Raw genomic sequence first — 19,489 nt, 5'->3', positions numbered from 1 at the left:
CGTCTCATTTCATGAGCCGGGAAGTGCAGTTTCACCCAGTAACTTTTTGAGTTAGCTATTGAGGGTGCATCTCTACTTCACCACAATTGCTTACAGTCAAAGGGGAGGCAGACAAGCCACCAATGACATTACAGCTGAGTGGTCTTGATCCAGCTGATAAGGGAACACAGCAAAGAAGAGAGGAATGCATTTCTTTTTATTTTTTGCATTTTAGTTATTGTTATCCTTGGAGTTTAGGTTTTGAGTCTCATAAATAGGACTTGAAATATGTGGTGTTTTTGGTTACTCCTTTCTTTAAAATATATATACTTTTTTTATTGAGACTTCCATACAATGTAGTTTAATCATTCACTCCTCCCAGAGCTTACCTCGCCAACCTCACGTAGTTGCCTTTCTTTAGAAAGGCTCTAGAGCAGTGGTTCTCAGCCTTCCTAACGCTGCAGCCCCTTAATACAGCTCATGCTGTGGTGACCCCAACCATAAAATTACTTTCTTTTCTACTTCATAACTGTAATTTTGTTACTGTTGTGAATTGTAATATAAATAGCCAGTGTACAGGATTTAAAGATCCTGGCCTGCTGTGAAAGGGTTGTTCAACCCCCACAGGGACGGGGGGTGACCCACAGGTTGACAGGTGTTGCTCTAACTACCATAAGAAACCAGGTATGGTGGTGAACCCTTAATACTAACACTAGGGAGGTGTCTTAGTCAGGGTTTGTATTCCTGCACAAAACATCGAGAAGCAAGTTTGGGAGGAAAGGGTTTATTCAGCTTACATTTCCACATTGCTGTTTATTACCAAAGGAAGTCAGGACAGGAACTCACACAGGGCAGGAACGTGGAGGCAGGAGCTGATGCAGAGGCCATGGAGGGGTACTGCTTACTGGATTACTTCTCCTGGCTTGTTCAGCTTGCTTTCTTATAGAACCCAGGACTACCAGCCCAGGGTTGACACCACCCACAATGGACCCAGCTTGATCACTAGTTGAGAAAATGCCTTACAGCTGGATCTACAGACTTCCTCAAGGGAGTCTCTCTGTGGTAACTCCAACTTGTGTCAAGTTGACACACAAAACCAGCCAGTGTGGAGGCAAGTGGATCTCTGAATTTGAACCCAACTGGTGTACATAATGAGTTCCAGGATAGCCAGAGCTACATAATTGAGACTGTGTCTCAAAAAGAAAAAAAGAGAAACTTTCTCACCTGAAGAAGGCATGCAAACCTGAAGTGTGAGTAGGTGCAGGAGGCAGGATCTTTTTATGCTTTGAAGTTTTTGGGTTTTGGTGGTAGTGTTTGGTTAGTTGATTGTAGGTGATGGGGATTGAACCTGGAGTTGTCACGAGGTTTAGCACTGATTTATACACCCCCAGCTCTGCAAAGACAGGGAGATCTCTTGTGAGTTCCAAGACAGCCAAGTCATACAGAGAAACCCTGTCTCTAAAAAAAAAAAGTTGTATTTTCAAATTAAGGCATTTAAGATGCATATCAAATCTGACATAGGAACCAGGCGTGGTGGTGCATGCCTTTAATCCCAGCACTTGGGAGGCAGAGGCAGGTGAATTTCTGAGTTCGAGGCCAGCCTGGTCTACAGAGTGAGTTCCAGGGCAGCCAGGACTACACAGAAACCCTGTCTTGAAAAAAAAAAAAAATCTGACATAGGAAAGGAAATTAACTTCCTTCAACAAAATTTGGGCACCAAATTTGAACACTAGAAAGTTTCTCTCCTTACGATAGGCAGATAAAAAGGTAAAAATTACTGTGATGTAGCATACCGAATATGCTAATGAGGTAAAGGTTCCGTGTTGTGGCAAAGGAGAATGCAATAAACAGAGATAGAGGAAATCAGGTATACCTTTAGAGGTTCGATTTTAAGGCTTGAGGGTCTAACAAAGACTGTAAGAGTTGTCGTGACAACAGATGTCATCAGAACCACAGAACACAAAGAACAGTGGTGGGACTAAACATTTCCATTTGAGCGGGATGGGGAATTTTTTTTTAAAAAAATTATGATCATGAGCATTTTATGGTATTATACCAAAATGATTATTTGGTTAGATGCATAAAATGCAACCCACACACTCCCAATTAGACTTAAATTCTCAATGAGAAAGAGGATGTATTTCAGTGATTGGCAAAATGTATTTGTCCATTGAGCTCTCTTTCCTGTGGTAAGCCTTGGACTGGTATTCCAGAACATAATTTGGAAAAGCTGGGCTTTGGTTCTGTGAAAAGAAACAATGTGAGATTCAGGGGGGAGGGGAGTAAGGAAAGAAAAAGAAAAACACACACACACACACAAAAACAAGGTTTTTCTTCTAGACAGTTGAAAGGGGTTTTTGTTTTGTTCTTTTAAGCTATTGGGAAAAATAACTAAATCTGAACTTTCAGTTAAAGGTGGATAACTGGCCAGATATGAGAGCACATTCCTGTAGTCCCAGCACTTAGACAGTAGAGGCAGTAAGATCGCAGTTCATGTTCATCCTTGGCTAACACAGCAAGTTCAAGGCTAGCCTGGGTTATATGAAATCCAACTCAAAGAAGAATGGAGAGATGAATTGGGGGACATTAAATTCTTACTGTTTATGAGATGTTGAGGTTTGATTCTGGAAGGAGTTTTGTTTTCAACTTTAACCCTGCATGGAGACAGGTAAACCTTACTAAATGACACATTTTGTGTAGATATTATTTAAAATACCCTAAGCTTTATGAGCTTATTTTCTGAAAATAACTTTGGATCCTGAGTATCCCCAGTTTCTCCTAGAGAATAAATTACCTTTGCTCCCTACATGTCTACCCACTGAGACAATACAAAAGCCCGCACTTGCTATTTAAAAACGGCACTCTGATTGTTTCTGACTTTCACTTAGTATTTGTTTGGACAAAAGTATCGTTTCAGTGCCGTCGGATGACTTGCTTGCACCTTTTAATACAGTAATTTACAAGAATTTGAGACTGGTAGCTTAATGCCTAGAATGATGCCTAGAATTTACAATAATTACTTTTTTAAAATACAAAAAAAAAAAAAAGGTATGACCAATAGATTGAATGCCAATGTGTAAGCACAAGTCATGCTGCAATTTGTTTTTAGTGTTTAATAAAGTCAAGCACCTCTCATGTAGCATATTTGGATTTGGTGCTCCTTTCTCTCAGACAGTTCCATTCTTCTGTTCCCTATATTCCCAAACCTGCTGGCTTCAACTCCTGTCACACCCTGTCCACATACCCTAGGGCAGTGTATCCTACTGCCACCCACCACCTTGGACCTAATGACTATAATCTCCTAAATGGACTGAGGCAATAGTGTGATTTCCCTTTTTCTAACCTTGCTTGCTAGAGTCTTGGCAACAACAGAAGAGCTCAATTTCAATAGGTGACTCCTCCTCCTGTCTTAGTCTCTCCCTTTTAACAGTTAACAGGCATGTAGTGATCAGTCAATCCCTGCAGAATCCTTTCAATGTTTGGTTTAATCCATTTGCTCTCCTTAATCTGTGGCACTGATCTCTGTGCTCCCCAGACTCCTCCTATGCAGCCTACATCAGGAATATTGCACCTTGCTAGTTCAAGTGTCTGGATATCTTACCAAATATTCACTTATTTTTTTAATCAAGCAACTAAAAAAACTAGCAGAGCCTGTTTTACTTCATTTAATATGTGCCTCCAATTATAGGCTCTGTGGCTTTTGTTTAGTGCTGTGTATGCCTCAAATACCACGTAGTGGTAGCATAAGCATTTTGGAAGACAGAGGGAAGCTGATCTCTGAGTTCTAGGTCAGCCTGGTCTACAGATCGATTTCTAGGACAGCCAGGGCTACACAGAGAAACCCTGTCCTCACCCCCTACCACTCCAAAACACCTAATACTGCTCAGCAAGTAGTAGGCCTCAAATGGTAATGTTAAGTGGATGGAAGGATGAATAAAAGGGTTAGATTTGTTTGGTATCTAATGTATTTGTGACTCACTGTATTTTCTCCCAACATGATCCTTAAATATCTATGCTATTTTACAATAATGCATTTTTAGATCCTGCACACAGATAAGATGAAACAAGAAAGTTTCAGATCTGGAGAGAGTGACCAGTGCCCTGCAGCACATGATATAACCAGGTTGTTCCAAGGAATCTTGGCTAATAGTGGCTTTTTTTAAAAAATTGTGGTATAATATATACTAAATTTAGTTTACCTACATGCTAAATTTAGTTTATCATATTAGATCTTTTTTTTAATGTGTAGTTCAATGGTATTAGTATATTCACATTGTTGAGAACTGGATTTCCAGAAAATGTCTTTGTTTTGTAGGTCTGAAGCTCTTTGCCCATAAACAACCACTTTTCTACTCCTGTCTCTCACTTTGGACTGCTTTAGATACCATGTCAGCATTAATTATTCAGTATTTGTCTATGAATGACTGGCTTATTTCACTTAGCATCTTAAGATTTTAGTAATCCAAGTATTCTAAAAGCTCATCCATGTTGAAGCAAATGACAAGATTTTTCAGTTACAGCTGCCTTCTTCAAACAGCTGAGGCACAGAGGCAGAGGCAGACTGTATGGCAGGTTTTGTTGGTTTGTTTTGTTTTGTTTTGTTTTGAGACTGAATATTCGTGTGTGTGTATGTGTGTGTGTTGTACACATGTGCACACAACTATGGCTATTCATCAATTTTTGTTAATATATTGGTCTCTTGATTGTTTGGGTTGCTTCTGCCTCTTAGATGTTAAGAACAGAACTGCTGGTGAACATCTGTGCAAATGTCTGGCTCCTTCAAACTTAAAATACTCGTTATAGTCTGAACCTGTGTTTCTTAATAGATTTATGTTCTAATGCTATGTATATTTCCAAGAAATTTGTGATAGTATTAATTCAAGGTTTAAATAAGTCATAAACTCCACTGGGGGCGGTGGGGATTCTGTAATCAAACTGCTCAGAAAGAAAATATTAAAAAAAAAAAAAACTTTGCTGTTTTCCATAGTTTTAAAATCAGTTACCACAAATTCATCTTTTTCTAACATAACTTATCTATACACTGCTAACCAAATATCCACAATCTTGTTAAAAGTGTTTAAAAAAATAAAAAAGTCAGGCAATGGTAGTGTACACCTTCAATCCCAGCAACAGAGAGGCAGAGATAAGCAGATCTTTGTGAGTTTAAGGGAAAGCCTTGTCTCCTTAGCACGACCCACCCCAGCAAAGTTGAAACCGTATTTCAAAAGCAAAACAAAGAAACAAAAAAAACCCCACCTACTCTTACATAGAATTAAACAAATATCATCTAAAAACTCTGTGATTAACCAAAACACACGAAAGTGGTGTTCAAATGTTATATGATCATAATGTGTCTAGACAGTCAATTAGCGATTCCTTTTGTTGGACTTCTTCTTCTGCCCCTCTTTGTGCTTCTTCTTTTTCCTCCTACCACCTTCTTTAAATCCTGCTGAGAAAATGGAAGGCTCCTTCTTGTTGGTGACCCAAGGTGTTCCTTGTTCATTGTTGTCCACCAGAGTATATTGAGTTGTATTTGAGGAGTTATAGGGGTTTGGTGAGTAATTGTTGAGCGACCGTCTTCTCCAGTTACATTTGTCTGTAAAATCCTCTTCATTTGCCACACTATTTACAAGAAAGGATCTCAACTCACTGTCATCTTCAGCTTCTCTTTCTTGACGGTTCTCAAAAGTTTTCTTTGTATTAATATTTCTTCCATTAATAACTTTGCCTGAAGGTGTAATGGGTATATAGTTGCCCATCCCAGTATCATCAAGTGCCAGGGAAGAGAATGACGTAAGGCCCTCATGCCCCAATGAAACATAAGATGAATAATATCCTGTGTCATAAGAAGAGAGCCTGGAAAACGCTGGGTGGTCATAGGAACGGGAGAAGTGGGATCCTGTGCCTCTGCCTCTATTTCCACTGGAGCTTCTTGAACTGCTTAAAAGGTCCTCAAGTGAGTCCTCAAAGAAGTGAAATGAAAACGGATCCCTTTCACCAAAAATTTCTTTAAAGACATCGTCTGCCTTCCGGAATGTGAAGCGGTACTCACGCTCGTCGTCGAGATGACTTGCACCTCTGCCGTCTAATCCTTCCTTGCCGTATTTGTCATAAATGTCCCGTTTTTCGACATTTGATAACACTTCATATGCCTCGGCGACTTCTTTGAATTTTCGCTCTGCTTCCTCTTTATTTTCTGGATTTTTATCAGGATGCCATTTAAGTGCTACTTTACGATAAGCTCTTTTAATGTCTTCTGGTGACGCATATCTCTGCACTCCTAGAACTTCATAATAGTCCACCATAGCTTGACAGTTTTAAAAACAAACACCCTTGATCGTGAGCACTGTATTTTCGTTGCAACTCAGGCTCTGTTGCTGGTGGCAGTGGCAGAAGTGACTGCAAATAGGCATATTTTTACATTGAAGGTAATGTTAGTGCTGTGGGTGAGCCGCTGCTAGAAGACTTGAGGGTTCTGATTGTGTGGCGAGCAGAGGAACAGGCAGATGTCAGAGCTGCATTATGGTGTCATACTGGGCTGGAGCTAGGGATTGGACCTTCTAAATGCAACTTCCCCCAAGTCATTCTGTGCGGTCTATAGCTAATGGCCACAACGGTTGTTGTTTTTTATTTTTATCTATTCTGAACTCCAGATTACTGAGCCTTAATTACTGCATAGTTCTATGGTTTGGTTGGTTGGTTGGTTTGGGTTTTTTCACTATGTAGCCCTGGCTGTCCTGGAACTTGCTTTGTAAACCAGGATGCCCTCAAACTCAGAGATCTTCCAGCCTCTGCCTCCTGGGTGCTAGGATTAAAGGTGTGCACCATTATTACCTGCTTCTATGTTTTTATTTAGAAAAATTGAAACTTAGGAAACTTTGTTGGGGGGCTGGAAAGATGGCTCAGAGCTTAAGAGCACTGGCTAGTCTTCTAGAAGTCCTAAGTTCAATTCCTAGCCACCTCATAACCATCAATAATGAGATCAGATGCCCTCTTCTGACCTGCTGTCATATTTTGCAGGCAGAATGCTGTATATAATAAATAAACAAACAAGTCCTTTTTTAAAGGGGGGTGGGGCTGGAGAGATGGCTCAGTGGTTAAAAGCACTGACTGCTCTTCTAGAGGTCCTGAGTTCAATTCCCAGCAACCACATCGTGGCTTACAACCATCTGTAATGGGATCCAATGCCCTCTTCTAGATTTGTCTGAAGACAGCTACAGTGTATTCATAGAAAATAAACAAACAAATAAATCTTTAAAAAAGAAAAAGAAAAGAGAGAAGATATCCTTATTTTTCATAGTAAGAACAATAATGGAAGATCCACCAGATGGATAGACTAGTTGTATAAGAGGCATCATGGGCTATGGTCTCAAGACTTCCTCGAGTCAGTAGCCTACTATTCAAGCTTTCTGCTGGCAGTCATTAGAGATGATGCTTCAATTGTAATGGAATAAAAGGTAGTTCATGCCTGTAATCCCAACATGGAAGGCCAAGATAGGAGCATTATGGAGGGTTCCAGGCCAGCCTAGACTACAGAGGAAGACCCTGTCTCAAACCCTAATAAGGAGAGTATAAGAAATGCATAAAATGTTAGTGCTATGCTCTGGTGACCCATGCCTTTAATGTCAGCAATGGGAGTAGGGGGCGGCGCAGGTGGATCTCTGTGAGTTTGAGGCCAGCCTGCTCTACAGCGTGAGTTCCAGGACAACTAGGACTACATAGAGACCTTGTCTTTAAAAAAAAAAAATCAACAACAACAAAAATGCCCATAATAACTTGAGAAAATGTAGTATCAAATTATTACCTTTACGTTCTCAAAAACAAGTGAGAAGAGGGTGGCGGACAGGACAGAGGGCTACTTCTTACTGGTTACTAGAAACTTGTGAGGAGATGGCCTTGGAGTTAAGACAGACAGAGTTGTTTAGTCAGCAGACAGAGTAGTTATTTCTGGAATGATCAAGCTCATGTCCTGAGGCTGTCAGTGTCTGCCACAACCTGCTGAATAGCTGCGCCGGCTTGGTGGTCTGTTTGCCTTTTTATTGGGCTAATGACTGCACTATAGAAAATCAGTTGTATTTGGAAAAGTAGAATAAAAAGTAAAATCGAAGTAATTAAGACCAAGACTGTGATGCAGGAGAGGTGGCTAGTAGTACCAAGGGCCAGGTTTCAGTTCCCAATTGTTGGCTCTCAACCATCAGTAACTACAGTTTCAGGATATCCAGTGTCTGCTGGCCTCCAGCAACAGTAGTCACACACATACACACACAGAGACACACACACACACACACACACTTTTTTTTTTTCTTCTTTTTCAGTGTTCATTTTCTCAAGACAGGGTTTCTTTGTGTAGCCTGGCTGTCCTGGAACTAGCTCTGTAGACCAGGTTGGCCCTGAACTTAGAGATTTTTTTTCTGTCTCTGCCTCCCAAATTCTGGGATTAAAGGCATGAGCCACCATGGCTAATAAAAATAGATCTTAAAAAAAAAAAAAAAGCCAGGTGTGTTGGTGCACGCCTTTAATCCCAGCACTCAGGAGGCAGAGGCAAGCAGATTTCTTGAGTTCAAGGCCAGCCTAGGAAAAACCAAAAAAAAAAAAAAAAAAGTTTACTTTCCAGGTAAATTATCCATAAATTAAAAAGATTAATTGTTCTATTTCCGTCATTTTGTTTTCCCAGAAAACCCCCTTTGCTCTTTGTCCCTCCCTGTTCATACCTGTTTGTTTTCTGTCACGTATTAGTTATTTCCAATGAGATAGTAAATGTATCGTGTGGTTTAGGCTCTTTGCCAGGTCTGAACAAATTTTGCTTAGTGTTTGGTTTGGTTTTGAGAGCCTGGAGGGACTGTGAAACACTTAAAGCTCAATATGAGCTCTACCTAGTATGTGTGCTGCCATGCACTCAAGGGATAAGTGTATCTACTGCTTATATCCTGAGTCACACTCCCTGATGTGTTTATTTTTACTTTGTTATATAATTGACACAGCTTTCCACGAAAATAAATATTTTGTGTTCATAACAAAACTGGGTTCTAAGAGATAACTTGTAGAAACCTGTTACTTGTTAATGGAAATTTAATATTTCAACTTGAGCTTGATTTCAAATTCTCTTCTTTCCACTCTACTCTCATTTCTTGGGCCAGAACTTTAGAGTGTAGGTTCTAGACATTGCAAAATGTAGGACAGTCTGTGATCCAGAGAAAAGTTAGAAAATTGGGGGTGGAGCTAATCTCCTAAGAAGTCCTCAGAATTTGGAAAAACATACTATAATAAAGTATAGAAGTAAGCCAGACATAGTGGTCCATGCTTTTAATCCCAGCACTAGGACACACACTCACACATATGTATATATATGTGGCTGAGTTCACTGAGACAATCTCTGCCAGCCTGGATTACATTGCAGAGCGGTGAGGACTATAATGAAACCATACCAAAAAAAAAAAAAAAACTTACCTAATTAGGTCATATAAATTTAAATAAATTGACCCACAGAATAGTCGGCTAAATAATTTGTAAGCATCAAGTATAGTTAGTGTGCTTCTTCCTGTTGTAGAACGGGAAAGTACAGCTGTGAATTGTACTTGAGCAGGTATTGCTCACCAGGAAAGAAGTGAGATGTGTCTGATAAATTCATTTCTTTCTATACTTAAGTACTGGACTTTGATATGCTAAGAAAATGCTTCACCCCTGACCCAATACTCCCAGCTCTTAAGTAGAGTTGATCTGTGCTTCAGTGCCAGGGATTGCCCCGGGATTGAATTTTGGATGTTCTCTATAATAAAGGTTTTTGGGTTTTTTATTTTTGTTGTTGGTGGCAGTGGTGGGGGTGTTTGTTTGTTTGTTTGTTTGTTGGGGGGGTCTGAGACAGGATTTCTCTGTGTAGCCCTGGCTGTGCTGAAACTCACTCTGTAGACCATGCTGGCCTTAAACTCAGATCTGCTTGCCTCTGCCGCCTGAGTGCTGGGATTAAAGGCAAGTGCCATCACTGTCTGGCTAGTAAAGTTTAATTTTTTTTTTTAATCTTAAAAATTAGTCAACACCTGCTCTCTTTTTCTATCTGGGCTTGATTTAAGAGCAAACATAAACTTGTAGTAAGTATAGCCAGTTATCAGTTGATGCCTTGAAAGCTTAGCAAGTCATTGCATTGGTCCCCAAGGCTGCCACAACAAATACCATAATGATACCACACACTTGGCAGAATCCAAAATCAGGAGTGTGTAAGTCTGCACATCTGGGTGTGATGGTGTGTGTGTGAATCCTAGCATGGACTCAGAGGTTGAGGACCCTTGAAGCTTGCTGGTAGCCAGTCTAGCCAGATTGGTGAATTCCAGGGTTAGCAAGTCTCTGTCTAAAAATGCAGTGAAATGCAACTGAAGTATAGACACTTGTTGTAAACCTCTAGCTCCCATGCATGCGTGCACACTTGCATGCACATACATACTCACAAACGCTCATACACTACACACAACTCCTATCAAATACGTGCCATCAAGAATGCTTCATAGGCCCTAAAGAAATCTTTATCTTGACCTGACTTACGATACTCTACTTTTGAACTGAATATACGTTGAAGACTTTACAGTCAATACTTATTGTGTCAGGATTAAATGAGATCTGCATTGAATCTGGATGGAAGAATAAGTCCAAAGATTTTTAATTTAATCCTAAATTTGAATCTCATTTTGTCTAATGCTGTATGACCTTAAACAAATTGTTTCTCTGTGTCTGGTCCTGATAACTCATTTATTTGGGGGTTTTTGAGACAGGGTCTCACTGTGTAGCCATGGCTGTCATAGACCTCACTATGTAGACCAGTCAGGCCTTGAACTTACAGAGATCCACTAAGCCATACAAGGCTTTTTAAGTCTGCTAGCAGAGTTACCTACTGTTGCACTGGTGTGTTCTCACGTGTTCTCTCTGCCTCCTGCTGCTTCTCTACAGTCAAGAACACAAGTGCCTGCCTCTAGGTATGAATTTTTCTCAACCTACTTAGGGTTTAACCTTCCCTCTAGCCCATCACCCACCAGAGGTAGTGGAAAGAAAGGTAATTAGAATATGGGGGAAGTGGACCTGTTTAGAAATAGTTTTTTGGGGTGATTCCAGTCTTCATTGTTCTCAGTTCAGTCCACTAGCAGACACTACACAGGAATCAGCAAGGGCAGTTCAATCCAGAAGAAATGGCGAGGCTCACCAATCACCCAAGTCAACAGAACAGGCAAGTAGCTGCAGGAACCTCACTAGAAGTTCTTTGGCGAGTTTCTCTCTATGAAGTCACCACAAGCAAAGCTCAGCAATGCAGTATAAGGCGAACCAATACATGCCTGTTGTCAACAAAGACCAGCAAGGTGGAGCAAGGCAAACCATGCTCTCCTTCCCACTGTCTGTGGGATCATCACACGTTCACCTGTGTGCCCCAACAAAAACATCATTTGACATACCTGACTTTCCAAAGAAACCAGAGGTTTTCACTTGAGGTTTTCGCTGCTACAGTGATGTGCATTGTGCTGCTTTTCACGTCTCTCCTCAAGGGGAAGAAACTTGGGTGGTTTCTGTTCGGGATCACATGTCTGATCACATCTTCCGCAGTCCCACATTAATGCCTCTATGAATGACCTCGCCCAGCTTGTAACAGCTGCTGTGTATATGAATCCATCATTTTATTATGTAGTACTGTGATGTTCTGTTTGGTCTCCGTTCCACCATACTTCATTTTGTCTACTAGGGCAAACAATCTCACTCGTGCATCTTGCTTAGCATGTGTTCCAGTGATATCCTCAATAACGTTTTATTAAATTAATGCTAACCATACTCATTATATGTCAACTATGATTAAGCATTTTCTCATACATTATTTTATCAGACTCTAACATTGCAAGATTAAATGAGATAGCAGGTACTTGTTTCCCTATAGCTAAAATAGTCTCAATAAAAATGTTAACTCTAGTTTTCCAAATTGTAGACCACAGGCTCAGGCTACTCTTAAACTCCTTTCTGATCCTACTTTGTTTTTCTTTGTTCCTCATCCTCCTCATAGCTCCTTATTCATAACTGTATTGTGTGTTTGTATCCATTGTACTGTAGTAAACTAAGATCTGTTAGGGTAAAGACCTTATTTCTGTTTCTTAGGGTCTAATACAAGCTCTGGCACAGAGAAAGAGCCACGTACATATTGGAGGGAAGAGGGAAAAAATGCTAGTGCGTATTTTGTAAGGATCCAAACTGCTTGGAATAGATAAAAGTATGCATGCTATGAAGATGATCGTATCCACCGTTCCATTTCATCCTTTGGTTTTTCCTCAGGATGCATGTCATGTTTACAGCGAAGGTACTCCCTCCAGCCTGTGCCGGTAAAGAAGATTCCAAACCGGTACTTAGGCCAGCCCAGCCCGGTTACACATCCACACCTCCTCAGACCAGGTAAGGTCTTTGATGGTAACAACCATGTCTCTAGTTCAGATACTCTGTCTAGAATACTGCTATGCATTAAAGTTTTCTCACTAGCCGTGATTACACACTAGTACTACTATTACTTTGACTGAGGAGTTGAAGTTTTTGTTTTAGTTAAGTTTAAATGTATCCATGAAACTACCAGTACTTTACTGACACCCAGTTTAAAATAATAAATGCAATAAACTGTGATTCAGGATAGCCTGTAAAATTTGTTTTTCAGGAATTTTTTTTTTGGTATGGGAGTGGCCTTCATACATATCTATGTACCCCATATGTGCCTACTGCCCTTGGAGGCCATTATGTCCTCTGGAACTGGAATTAGACATGGGGACTGAACTTGGGTCCTCTAAAAAAGCAGCCAGTACTTTTAACCACTGAACCATCTCTAGCCTCATATTTCAGTATTTTTTTACAGAAAAATTCTAATTCATAGTTTCTAGAGCTATTTTCTGTAGATCCTTTGTTTCTGTTTAAAATGTTAAGTGTAGCCGGGCGTGGTGGCGCACGCCTTTAATCCCAGCACTTGGGAGCAAGAGGCAGGCAGATTTCTGAGTTCGAGGCCAGCCTGGTCTACAAAGTGAGTTCCAGGACAGCCAGGGCTACACAGAGAAACCCTGTCTCGAAAAACCAAAAAAAAAAAAATGTTAAGTGTTTATTTGAAAATGTTAAAGACTTCACTGTAGGTTGAGCAGAATTTCCAGATGTTTATTGCTATGAGAAGTGACCTACTCCAGCTGACTAAAAGTCATGAAGGACTGGAAAGATCTCTTCCCTCCCCAGCACCCCCAGAGCTACTGCTAGAACATGTGGCATCACAGTCCCTCAGGTGAAGACTTAGTTATTTTGTTTTATGTTTAGGAAGACAGTGATGCAGTTATGAATAGCATCTCAGAGATGGGATAGCAGAGTAAAACAGAAAAAGCTTTAGAGACAAAGCTAGGGTTTTGAGAAAAATTACTTATTCCTTCCACCACGAAAGATGAAAGTATTTCTGTAAGTTGCTACAAAAGCACAGTATTAATAATGTAAATTCCCTTTAGAAATATGTTACTCTTTCACTGTTTCCACTCAGTGAATGATACCACTGTGTCTCTCAGTGAGGACTTCCTTTGGCTGCTTCTCCATCAGGCTGGAATTCCTGCTGGGAAGTCTGCTGACTCTCAGGAAATGCAGCTCACCACTGAAACACACAAGCAATCAGAGCTTTCAAAGCTGTAAGGTAAGCGTAATAGAAGTCCAGTTGGTGCTACTTTTTAACCCTATCAACCTACGTGTAGCTTTGTTTAAAGGAAGAAGAAGAAGAAAAGGTTGAATTGATACCTAAATTTTACCAGCTTTGAAATAATTGATTTCTTGTGGTGAAATACTTTGTGGTAAGCTGCATTTGCCAGGCCTTGACCATCACAAGCATATAAAGATGAATGACTTCATGTCTAAATCACTGTTTTCTATATTCTGTATATGATTTTTATTTTTGCCTTGGTCGCAGATCTGAATATCACTCTGCGAAAAATATTAAAACCAACTTGAAATAAAACATCAATATTCAGTCTTGGTGCTGAGCACATAGGACAAGGAAATTCCCTTGAAAAGGAGAAAAATAGTACTTGAAATCAGCTTTTGTGAGTGAAGATGCACACTTTTCATATCCTCCTCCTAGTCACAGTTTACTCGGGGAGCCAGAAAGGTAGCGGGTTTGGTTTTGGTTTTGTTTTGTTTTGTTTTGTTTTGTTTTCACAGTAGTATGAACTCTGTGCTTGGAAGGATGTGACCATTGTTCAGTATGGTGCCAGTAGCTGGTATTATGTTAGGAACAAAGATCAGTGGTATAGGTAAATGCATGTATGCATGCATACATTACATACTTGCATACATAAAATATTTTCACAGAAGTCATCAATGTCTTAAAGTTTAAAGAGACTGTGTGCCATGCCACTGAGCATGCAGACTTTACAGGGAAACAGTATTTAAGCCTGAATCCTGCACACTTATCCATAAACAGACATATATACGTTCTTTTAATCTGTTTTAGCCAGTAGTGATGACACATGCCTTAATCCTAGCACTTGAGAATCAGAGGGAGAAGGATCTCTTGTGAGTCTGAGGTCACCCTGGTCTATATAACAAGGTCCAGCACGGCCAGAGCTATATTGTGAGACCCTGTGAGAACTTACAGAGCTGAAGTCAACTTAAGGAGTAAAATTTGTTAGTTGTAACTTTGCTCAAAAAAAAAAACAAAAAAAACCTCACATTTAGCATTTGACATAGTTACAGGAAAGCCTACAACTTACAACTTTGGCAAAATATGTCAATCTTTTTCCTGTTAAAGGAGTCCTACCGTGAGACAAATAGTACCGAATGTAGAAAAGCATACTTTAGTTATTTATAATTCCACACTAAGAAAAGTACTGTTGAGTTATAGAGTCACACTCCCAAGATGTCTCTCCTTAAATGTTTCTAAGTCACTTACAAACTCATCTTTCATGTAATTTAGGTAAGTTCTCCCTTAAAAAAGAAGTGGTTTTTTTGTTTGTTGGTTGATTTGAGACAGGGTTTCTCTGTGTAGCCTTCAATGTTCTGGAACTCACTCTGTAGACCAGGCTGGCCTCAGACTTACAGAGATCTGCCTGTCTCTGCCTCCCGAGTGCTGGGATTAAAGGTGTGTACTACCATTGCCTGGCTTAAGAAGTCCATCTTATAAAAGTTAATTGTTAAAGATTTGACTTTAATATCTGAAGTGTTGGGCTGCAGAAATGGCTCAGCGATAAAGAGCACTATTTACTCTTCTAGACAACCTGCATTTGATTCTCAGCACCCACATGGTGGCTCATAACTTTGTAACTCAAATCCCAGGGGATCTGATGCCCACTTGTGTGTCAAAACCATTGGGTGAACTTTATCAAAGAAAATGTACATGTCATGACCCTATAGACTTACCTCATCAAATTTTAGCAAGTCAGGAGATCATTAAGGCTTGGAAGGGAAGGGAAGGGAAGGGAAGGGAAGGGAAGGGAAGGGAAGGGAAAGGAAAGGAAGGGAAAGGAAGGGAAAGGAAGTGAAGGGGGAGTGGGAAAGAGAAATAAATATGGTGTTTACTTGTGACACAATCCTTTATGTAGCCCTCTCTGACCTGGAACTCATTAGTGACTTCCTTACATCACCTCCCCAAGTGCCAGGATTAGCATCATGCCCACCTCAACCTGTTTAGTTGTTGTTAGTTTTATTTTACATTATGTGCATGAGTGCTTTGCGTGTGTGTGTGTGTGTGTGTGTGTGTGTGTGTGTGTTCACATGCCTGATGTCTGTAGATGTCAGAAGAGGGCATCGGCTCTCAGATCCCCTAGAACTGGAGTTTTTCTAGAAAGCGGACCCAGAACTTCATAAAGACTATACATGTGTTCTCCACTGAGCAACAGTCTTCACCTCTGAATCCTAACAAAGGCTGTCTGCTGTATATGTTGTTTTATAGCTTTTTACCTATATGTCTAATTCATGTTGACTATCTGTTTTGGTTCACCTTTATAACTATCATCTGGAATTCTGTGCACTGCCAACTAGAGCTGAATTGTAAAAATTTTCTATTTGATTTCATTTTTCTATCATTTGTTTGTTTATTTTGTTTGTTTTGTTATTTACTTGTGTGGTTCTAAAACTGGAGTTACATATGGTTATAAGCTGCCATATATATACTAGGAATCAATTACCTGGGCCCTCTGAAGGAGCAACAAATGCTCTCAATTGCTGAGTCAATTCTCCAGCGCTATACATCAATCTTATGGAGGCATTTTCTCAATTGAAGTTCTCTCTTTCCAGATGACTGTGACTTATGGCAAGGTGGGGGGAGGGGTGGGGGGGAACTTGACCAGCGGACCCCTGAATGGTCACTTCTGACTTGTTGCTGCTCCATGAGAAAACTGAAGACCTGAGACTTGTATGCACATAATTACTTGGGCATGAATAGTAATTATCCACATCAATTATCATCTTCCAAAGTCCTACCAGCCATTGCAGTACCATGATGACAACCTCTCAAATGTAGGATTTTTTCGGTTTGGGTTAGGTAGAGTTTTACATAGGCCAAAATAGCTTTGAACTCTCTCTATAGCATAACGATAACCTTGCTCTCCAAATCCTGCTACCTCTAAGTTCTGGAAATAGAGAACCACACATGCCTTACTCTGCTGTCATTTTTGAATTTGAAACAGGTGTTCATTGTGTGGCCCAGGTTGACCTCAAAAGGTTTCTCCGTTTTCAACCTTCTAGATGTTGGTATCACTTGTATCTATACCATACAGCTAACAATTATAAATTCTTAATTTTTGGTAATAATTATAGCTTGTACTTATATTGTGTTTATTGTTGTATTTTGGCAGGTTTTTTTTCTCCTGACAACTTTGTGAAGTGCATATTACTTATTATTTGGTTTGCTTGGTTTTGGTTTTGGTTTTGGTTTTTTGGTTTTTCGAGACAGGGTTTCTCTCTGGAGCCCTGGCTGCCCTGGAACTCACTTTGTAGACCAGGCTGGCCTTGAACTAAGAAATCCACCTGCCTCTGCCTCCCAAGTGCTGGGATTAAAGGCGTGTGCCACCACCACCCAGCTTGTTTTTCTGTTTTTTTTTTTTTTTTTTTTAAGATTTATTTATTTTACATATATATATAGTACACTATAGCTATCTTCAGACACACCACAAGAAAGCATCAGATTCCATTAAAGATGGTTGTAAGCCACCATGTGGTTGCTGGGAATTGAACTCAGAACCTCTGGAAGAGCACCCAGTGCTCTTAACCACTGTCCAGCCTCTATTTTTTGTTTTCTAAATGAGGAAACTGAGGCTTTTCCCAAGTCACTGAGTGATTTGCTAAACTAAAGTTCCAACACGCCAATATTTGCCTCTTCTTTTCTTTCCTTTCATGGTGGTACTGAGGAATTGGCTAGGGGCACCATGCATGCTAATACTAGCCAAGTGCTCTACCACTGAGCTATATCCCCAGCCTATATTAACCATGCATTAGTACATAACACTTAAGGCAAATACTAATCTAGTAATACTCTCAGTTTCTCTTGCTACATAAAAAGAAATACAGTTGAGTTGGGGTGTTGAGTTTTTTGTTTTGTTTTAATGTGTTTTTGTTGTTGCTGCTTTGGGGATGGTATACTGTGGTGTAACAGTGTACCTTAGCTCATGTTTAAAAACATCCTATGCTGAACTCTATCCCCAGCCCTGAAAGATATCTCCCTTAATAAAAGCTTAGAGGGCAATGTATGTTTATAGTCAGACAGAATATATGTCCAGTGAGTTTTACAAATCTACAATTAAGTATGTTCTGGCAAAGAAAGTCACAAGGGTAACCTAGAGCTTGATCAATATATAAAACATTGTATTATCTTTTAAAATTTGTATTCAGGAGGATCAGAAGTTCAAGGTCCTCAGCTACACAGTAAGTCTGAAGCCAACCTGGCTGTTTGAGGTTTGTTTAAAAAATAAAAAGGGGCAGGGGGAAGAGGGGAGATAGCTCAATGGGTAAATGTTTGCTGCACAACAGAAGGCCCTAAGTTTGAATGCCCAGAACACATGTAACCAGCTAGAGACAGTACTGCACTTGTGTTGCCACAGCTCATGGGCCAGCAAGCACAGCAGCAGCAAGCAGGAGACCCTGTCTCAAACAAGGAGGTCTCAAACAAGGAGGCAGGTGAAGACAGAAACCCAGAGGACTCACCTCCAGATATGCAGTGTAGCAGACAGACACGCACACTCAGTACTCTAGACAGCGCCCTCTGCCCTGCTGTGGTGATCCCCCACCTCCATAGGAAACATCCCTCTGGTTTCAAGATCAAAGTGCCTGTGCACGTCACCTGCCCTATTGTATCTTATAGTTATATCTTATGTGCCCTTTCTGTCTCTTGTCTTGCTCAGCACATGCAAATGAAGTCTACTTGAATATTATTTCATTTTTCAGAAACCAATGTCTCATATTACAAAGGAAACAAAATAATTTCTCCTTCCTGTCTGTGAACTAGTTCATGAACTACTTTGTATACAGTAAAAATGACCTAATATTAATCAATTCTTTTTGGAATTGACCACCTTAAATATCACTCTAGTTAGTTTGGGGAAATAATTAAACTACATACCTAAAGTACAGCAAAAATCTGCATCTTTCCAGCCATTTTCAGTCTTTATTGTTCTTTTCTCTTTGGATTTTCTGCTTGGCTAACAAAACATGAAGAACAATCTTCTTGCTCTCTTCACAGTCCCAACCCTAATGTCTTGAAGGAACTTCCTTCTTGGCTGCAGTCTTAGAATTGACTGTGAGACTTCTAGTCTTCTGATTGGTTCAGCGAAGTTGTTAAAAGGGCCCCTCTGTCTTTAATTGATTCTACAAGATCAAATGCCAACTTTAATCCTTAATCATTTACAGTTTCACAAAGTGCCAGACTGCCTACTCAGACAGAACAATTTTATCAAAGAAGTCCAGGCCAGATGAACTGTTGGTTCTGTGATCAAAGGGCTTTGCAGCTGCCAGGCTTACTAACAAAGTGCCAAGTTCATTCCTTTGCGTGCTCCCCCCTTCCCACCAGATGAACAGAAAGGGAGCTTTCCTGTGTAAGCTTTCTCTTAGGATTTATTACTTTGCTGCTTTGACATTTTGGAAGTTTGAAAGCATTTGGCTAACGATCATTCCAAACTTGATAGTTACTAGACTTGGAAAAACATAGCCAAGAGTTTAAAAACTTTAAAACAGTCACTCTCATGAAACTTGATTTCATAAACAAGTGCTTTAAGTGAGGCTGGGGCTATAGCTCACTTGCTTAGCGTGCCTGGAGCCTGGTTGCAGGCCTTGGAGCCCTGGACACTGAGTGTGGTGATACATGCTTGTAATCCCAGCTCTTAGAGACGAAGGCAGCAGAATTAGGAGCTAAATTATAACCAGTCTCTGCTTTTATGGAAGTAGATCGGCAGGCCAGCCCATTCTCGGAGCTCACTGCTGCAGTGCGCTGTCGCTCTGCTCCTCAAACCTTGCTTGTCCTTCGTGCACATGCGCCCACGCACATTTGCTGCTTAGA

The 19,489-nt window shown here is 40.3% G+C and overlaps 2 protein-coding genes across 5 annotated transcripts in view; one reads left to right on the top strand and one right to left on the bottom strand.

Moving 5' to 3' along the window:
- Positions 1–19,489, top strand: part of Xpnpep3 (X-prolyl aminopeptidase 3) — a 54,561-nt gene that overhangs the window by 1,484 nt on the left and 33,588 nt on the right. For 2 of the 4 annotated variants that reach the window (XM_085831779.1, XM_085831778.1), the window contains exon 2: positions 12,274–12,390. In XM_085831779.1, coding sequence (XP_085687905.1) covers positions 12,274–12,390 — 117 coding nt within the window. Of the gene's footprint in view, positions 1–12,273; positions 12,391–13,495; positions 13,643–19,489 lie in introns of those variants that run through there. The other 2 variants (XM_085831780.1, XM_085831781.1) reach the window with 2 other exon arrangements.
- Dnajb7 (DnaJ heat shock protein family (Hsp40) member B7) lies at positions 5,346–6,284 on the bottom strand. Its single transcript, XM_021182759.3, has one exon. It carries the CDS (start codon positions 6,282–6,284, stop codon positions 5,346–5,348), a length of 939 nt encoding a protein of 312 aa, XP_021038418.1.

This window comes from Mus caroli, unplaced genomic scaffold, assembly GCF_978045245.1.
Source record: "Mus caroli unplaced genomic scaffold, Mus_caroli_1 scaffold_16, whole genome shotgun sequence".
NCBI lineage: Eukaryota > Metazoa > Chordata > Mammalia > Rodentia > Muridae > Mus > Mus caroli.
The sequence above is the reverse complement of the archived record's forward strand: the minus strand, read 5'-3'. Positions and strand labels throughout refer to the sequence as shown.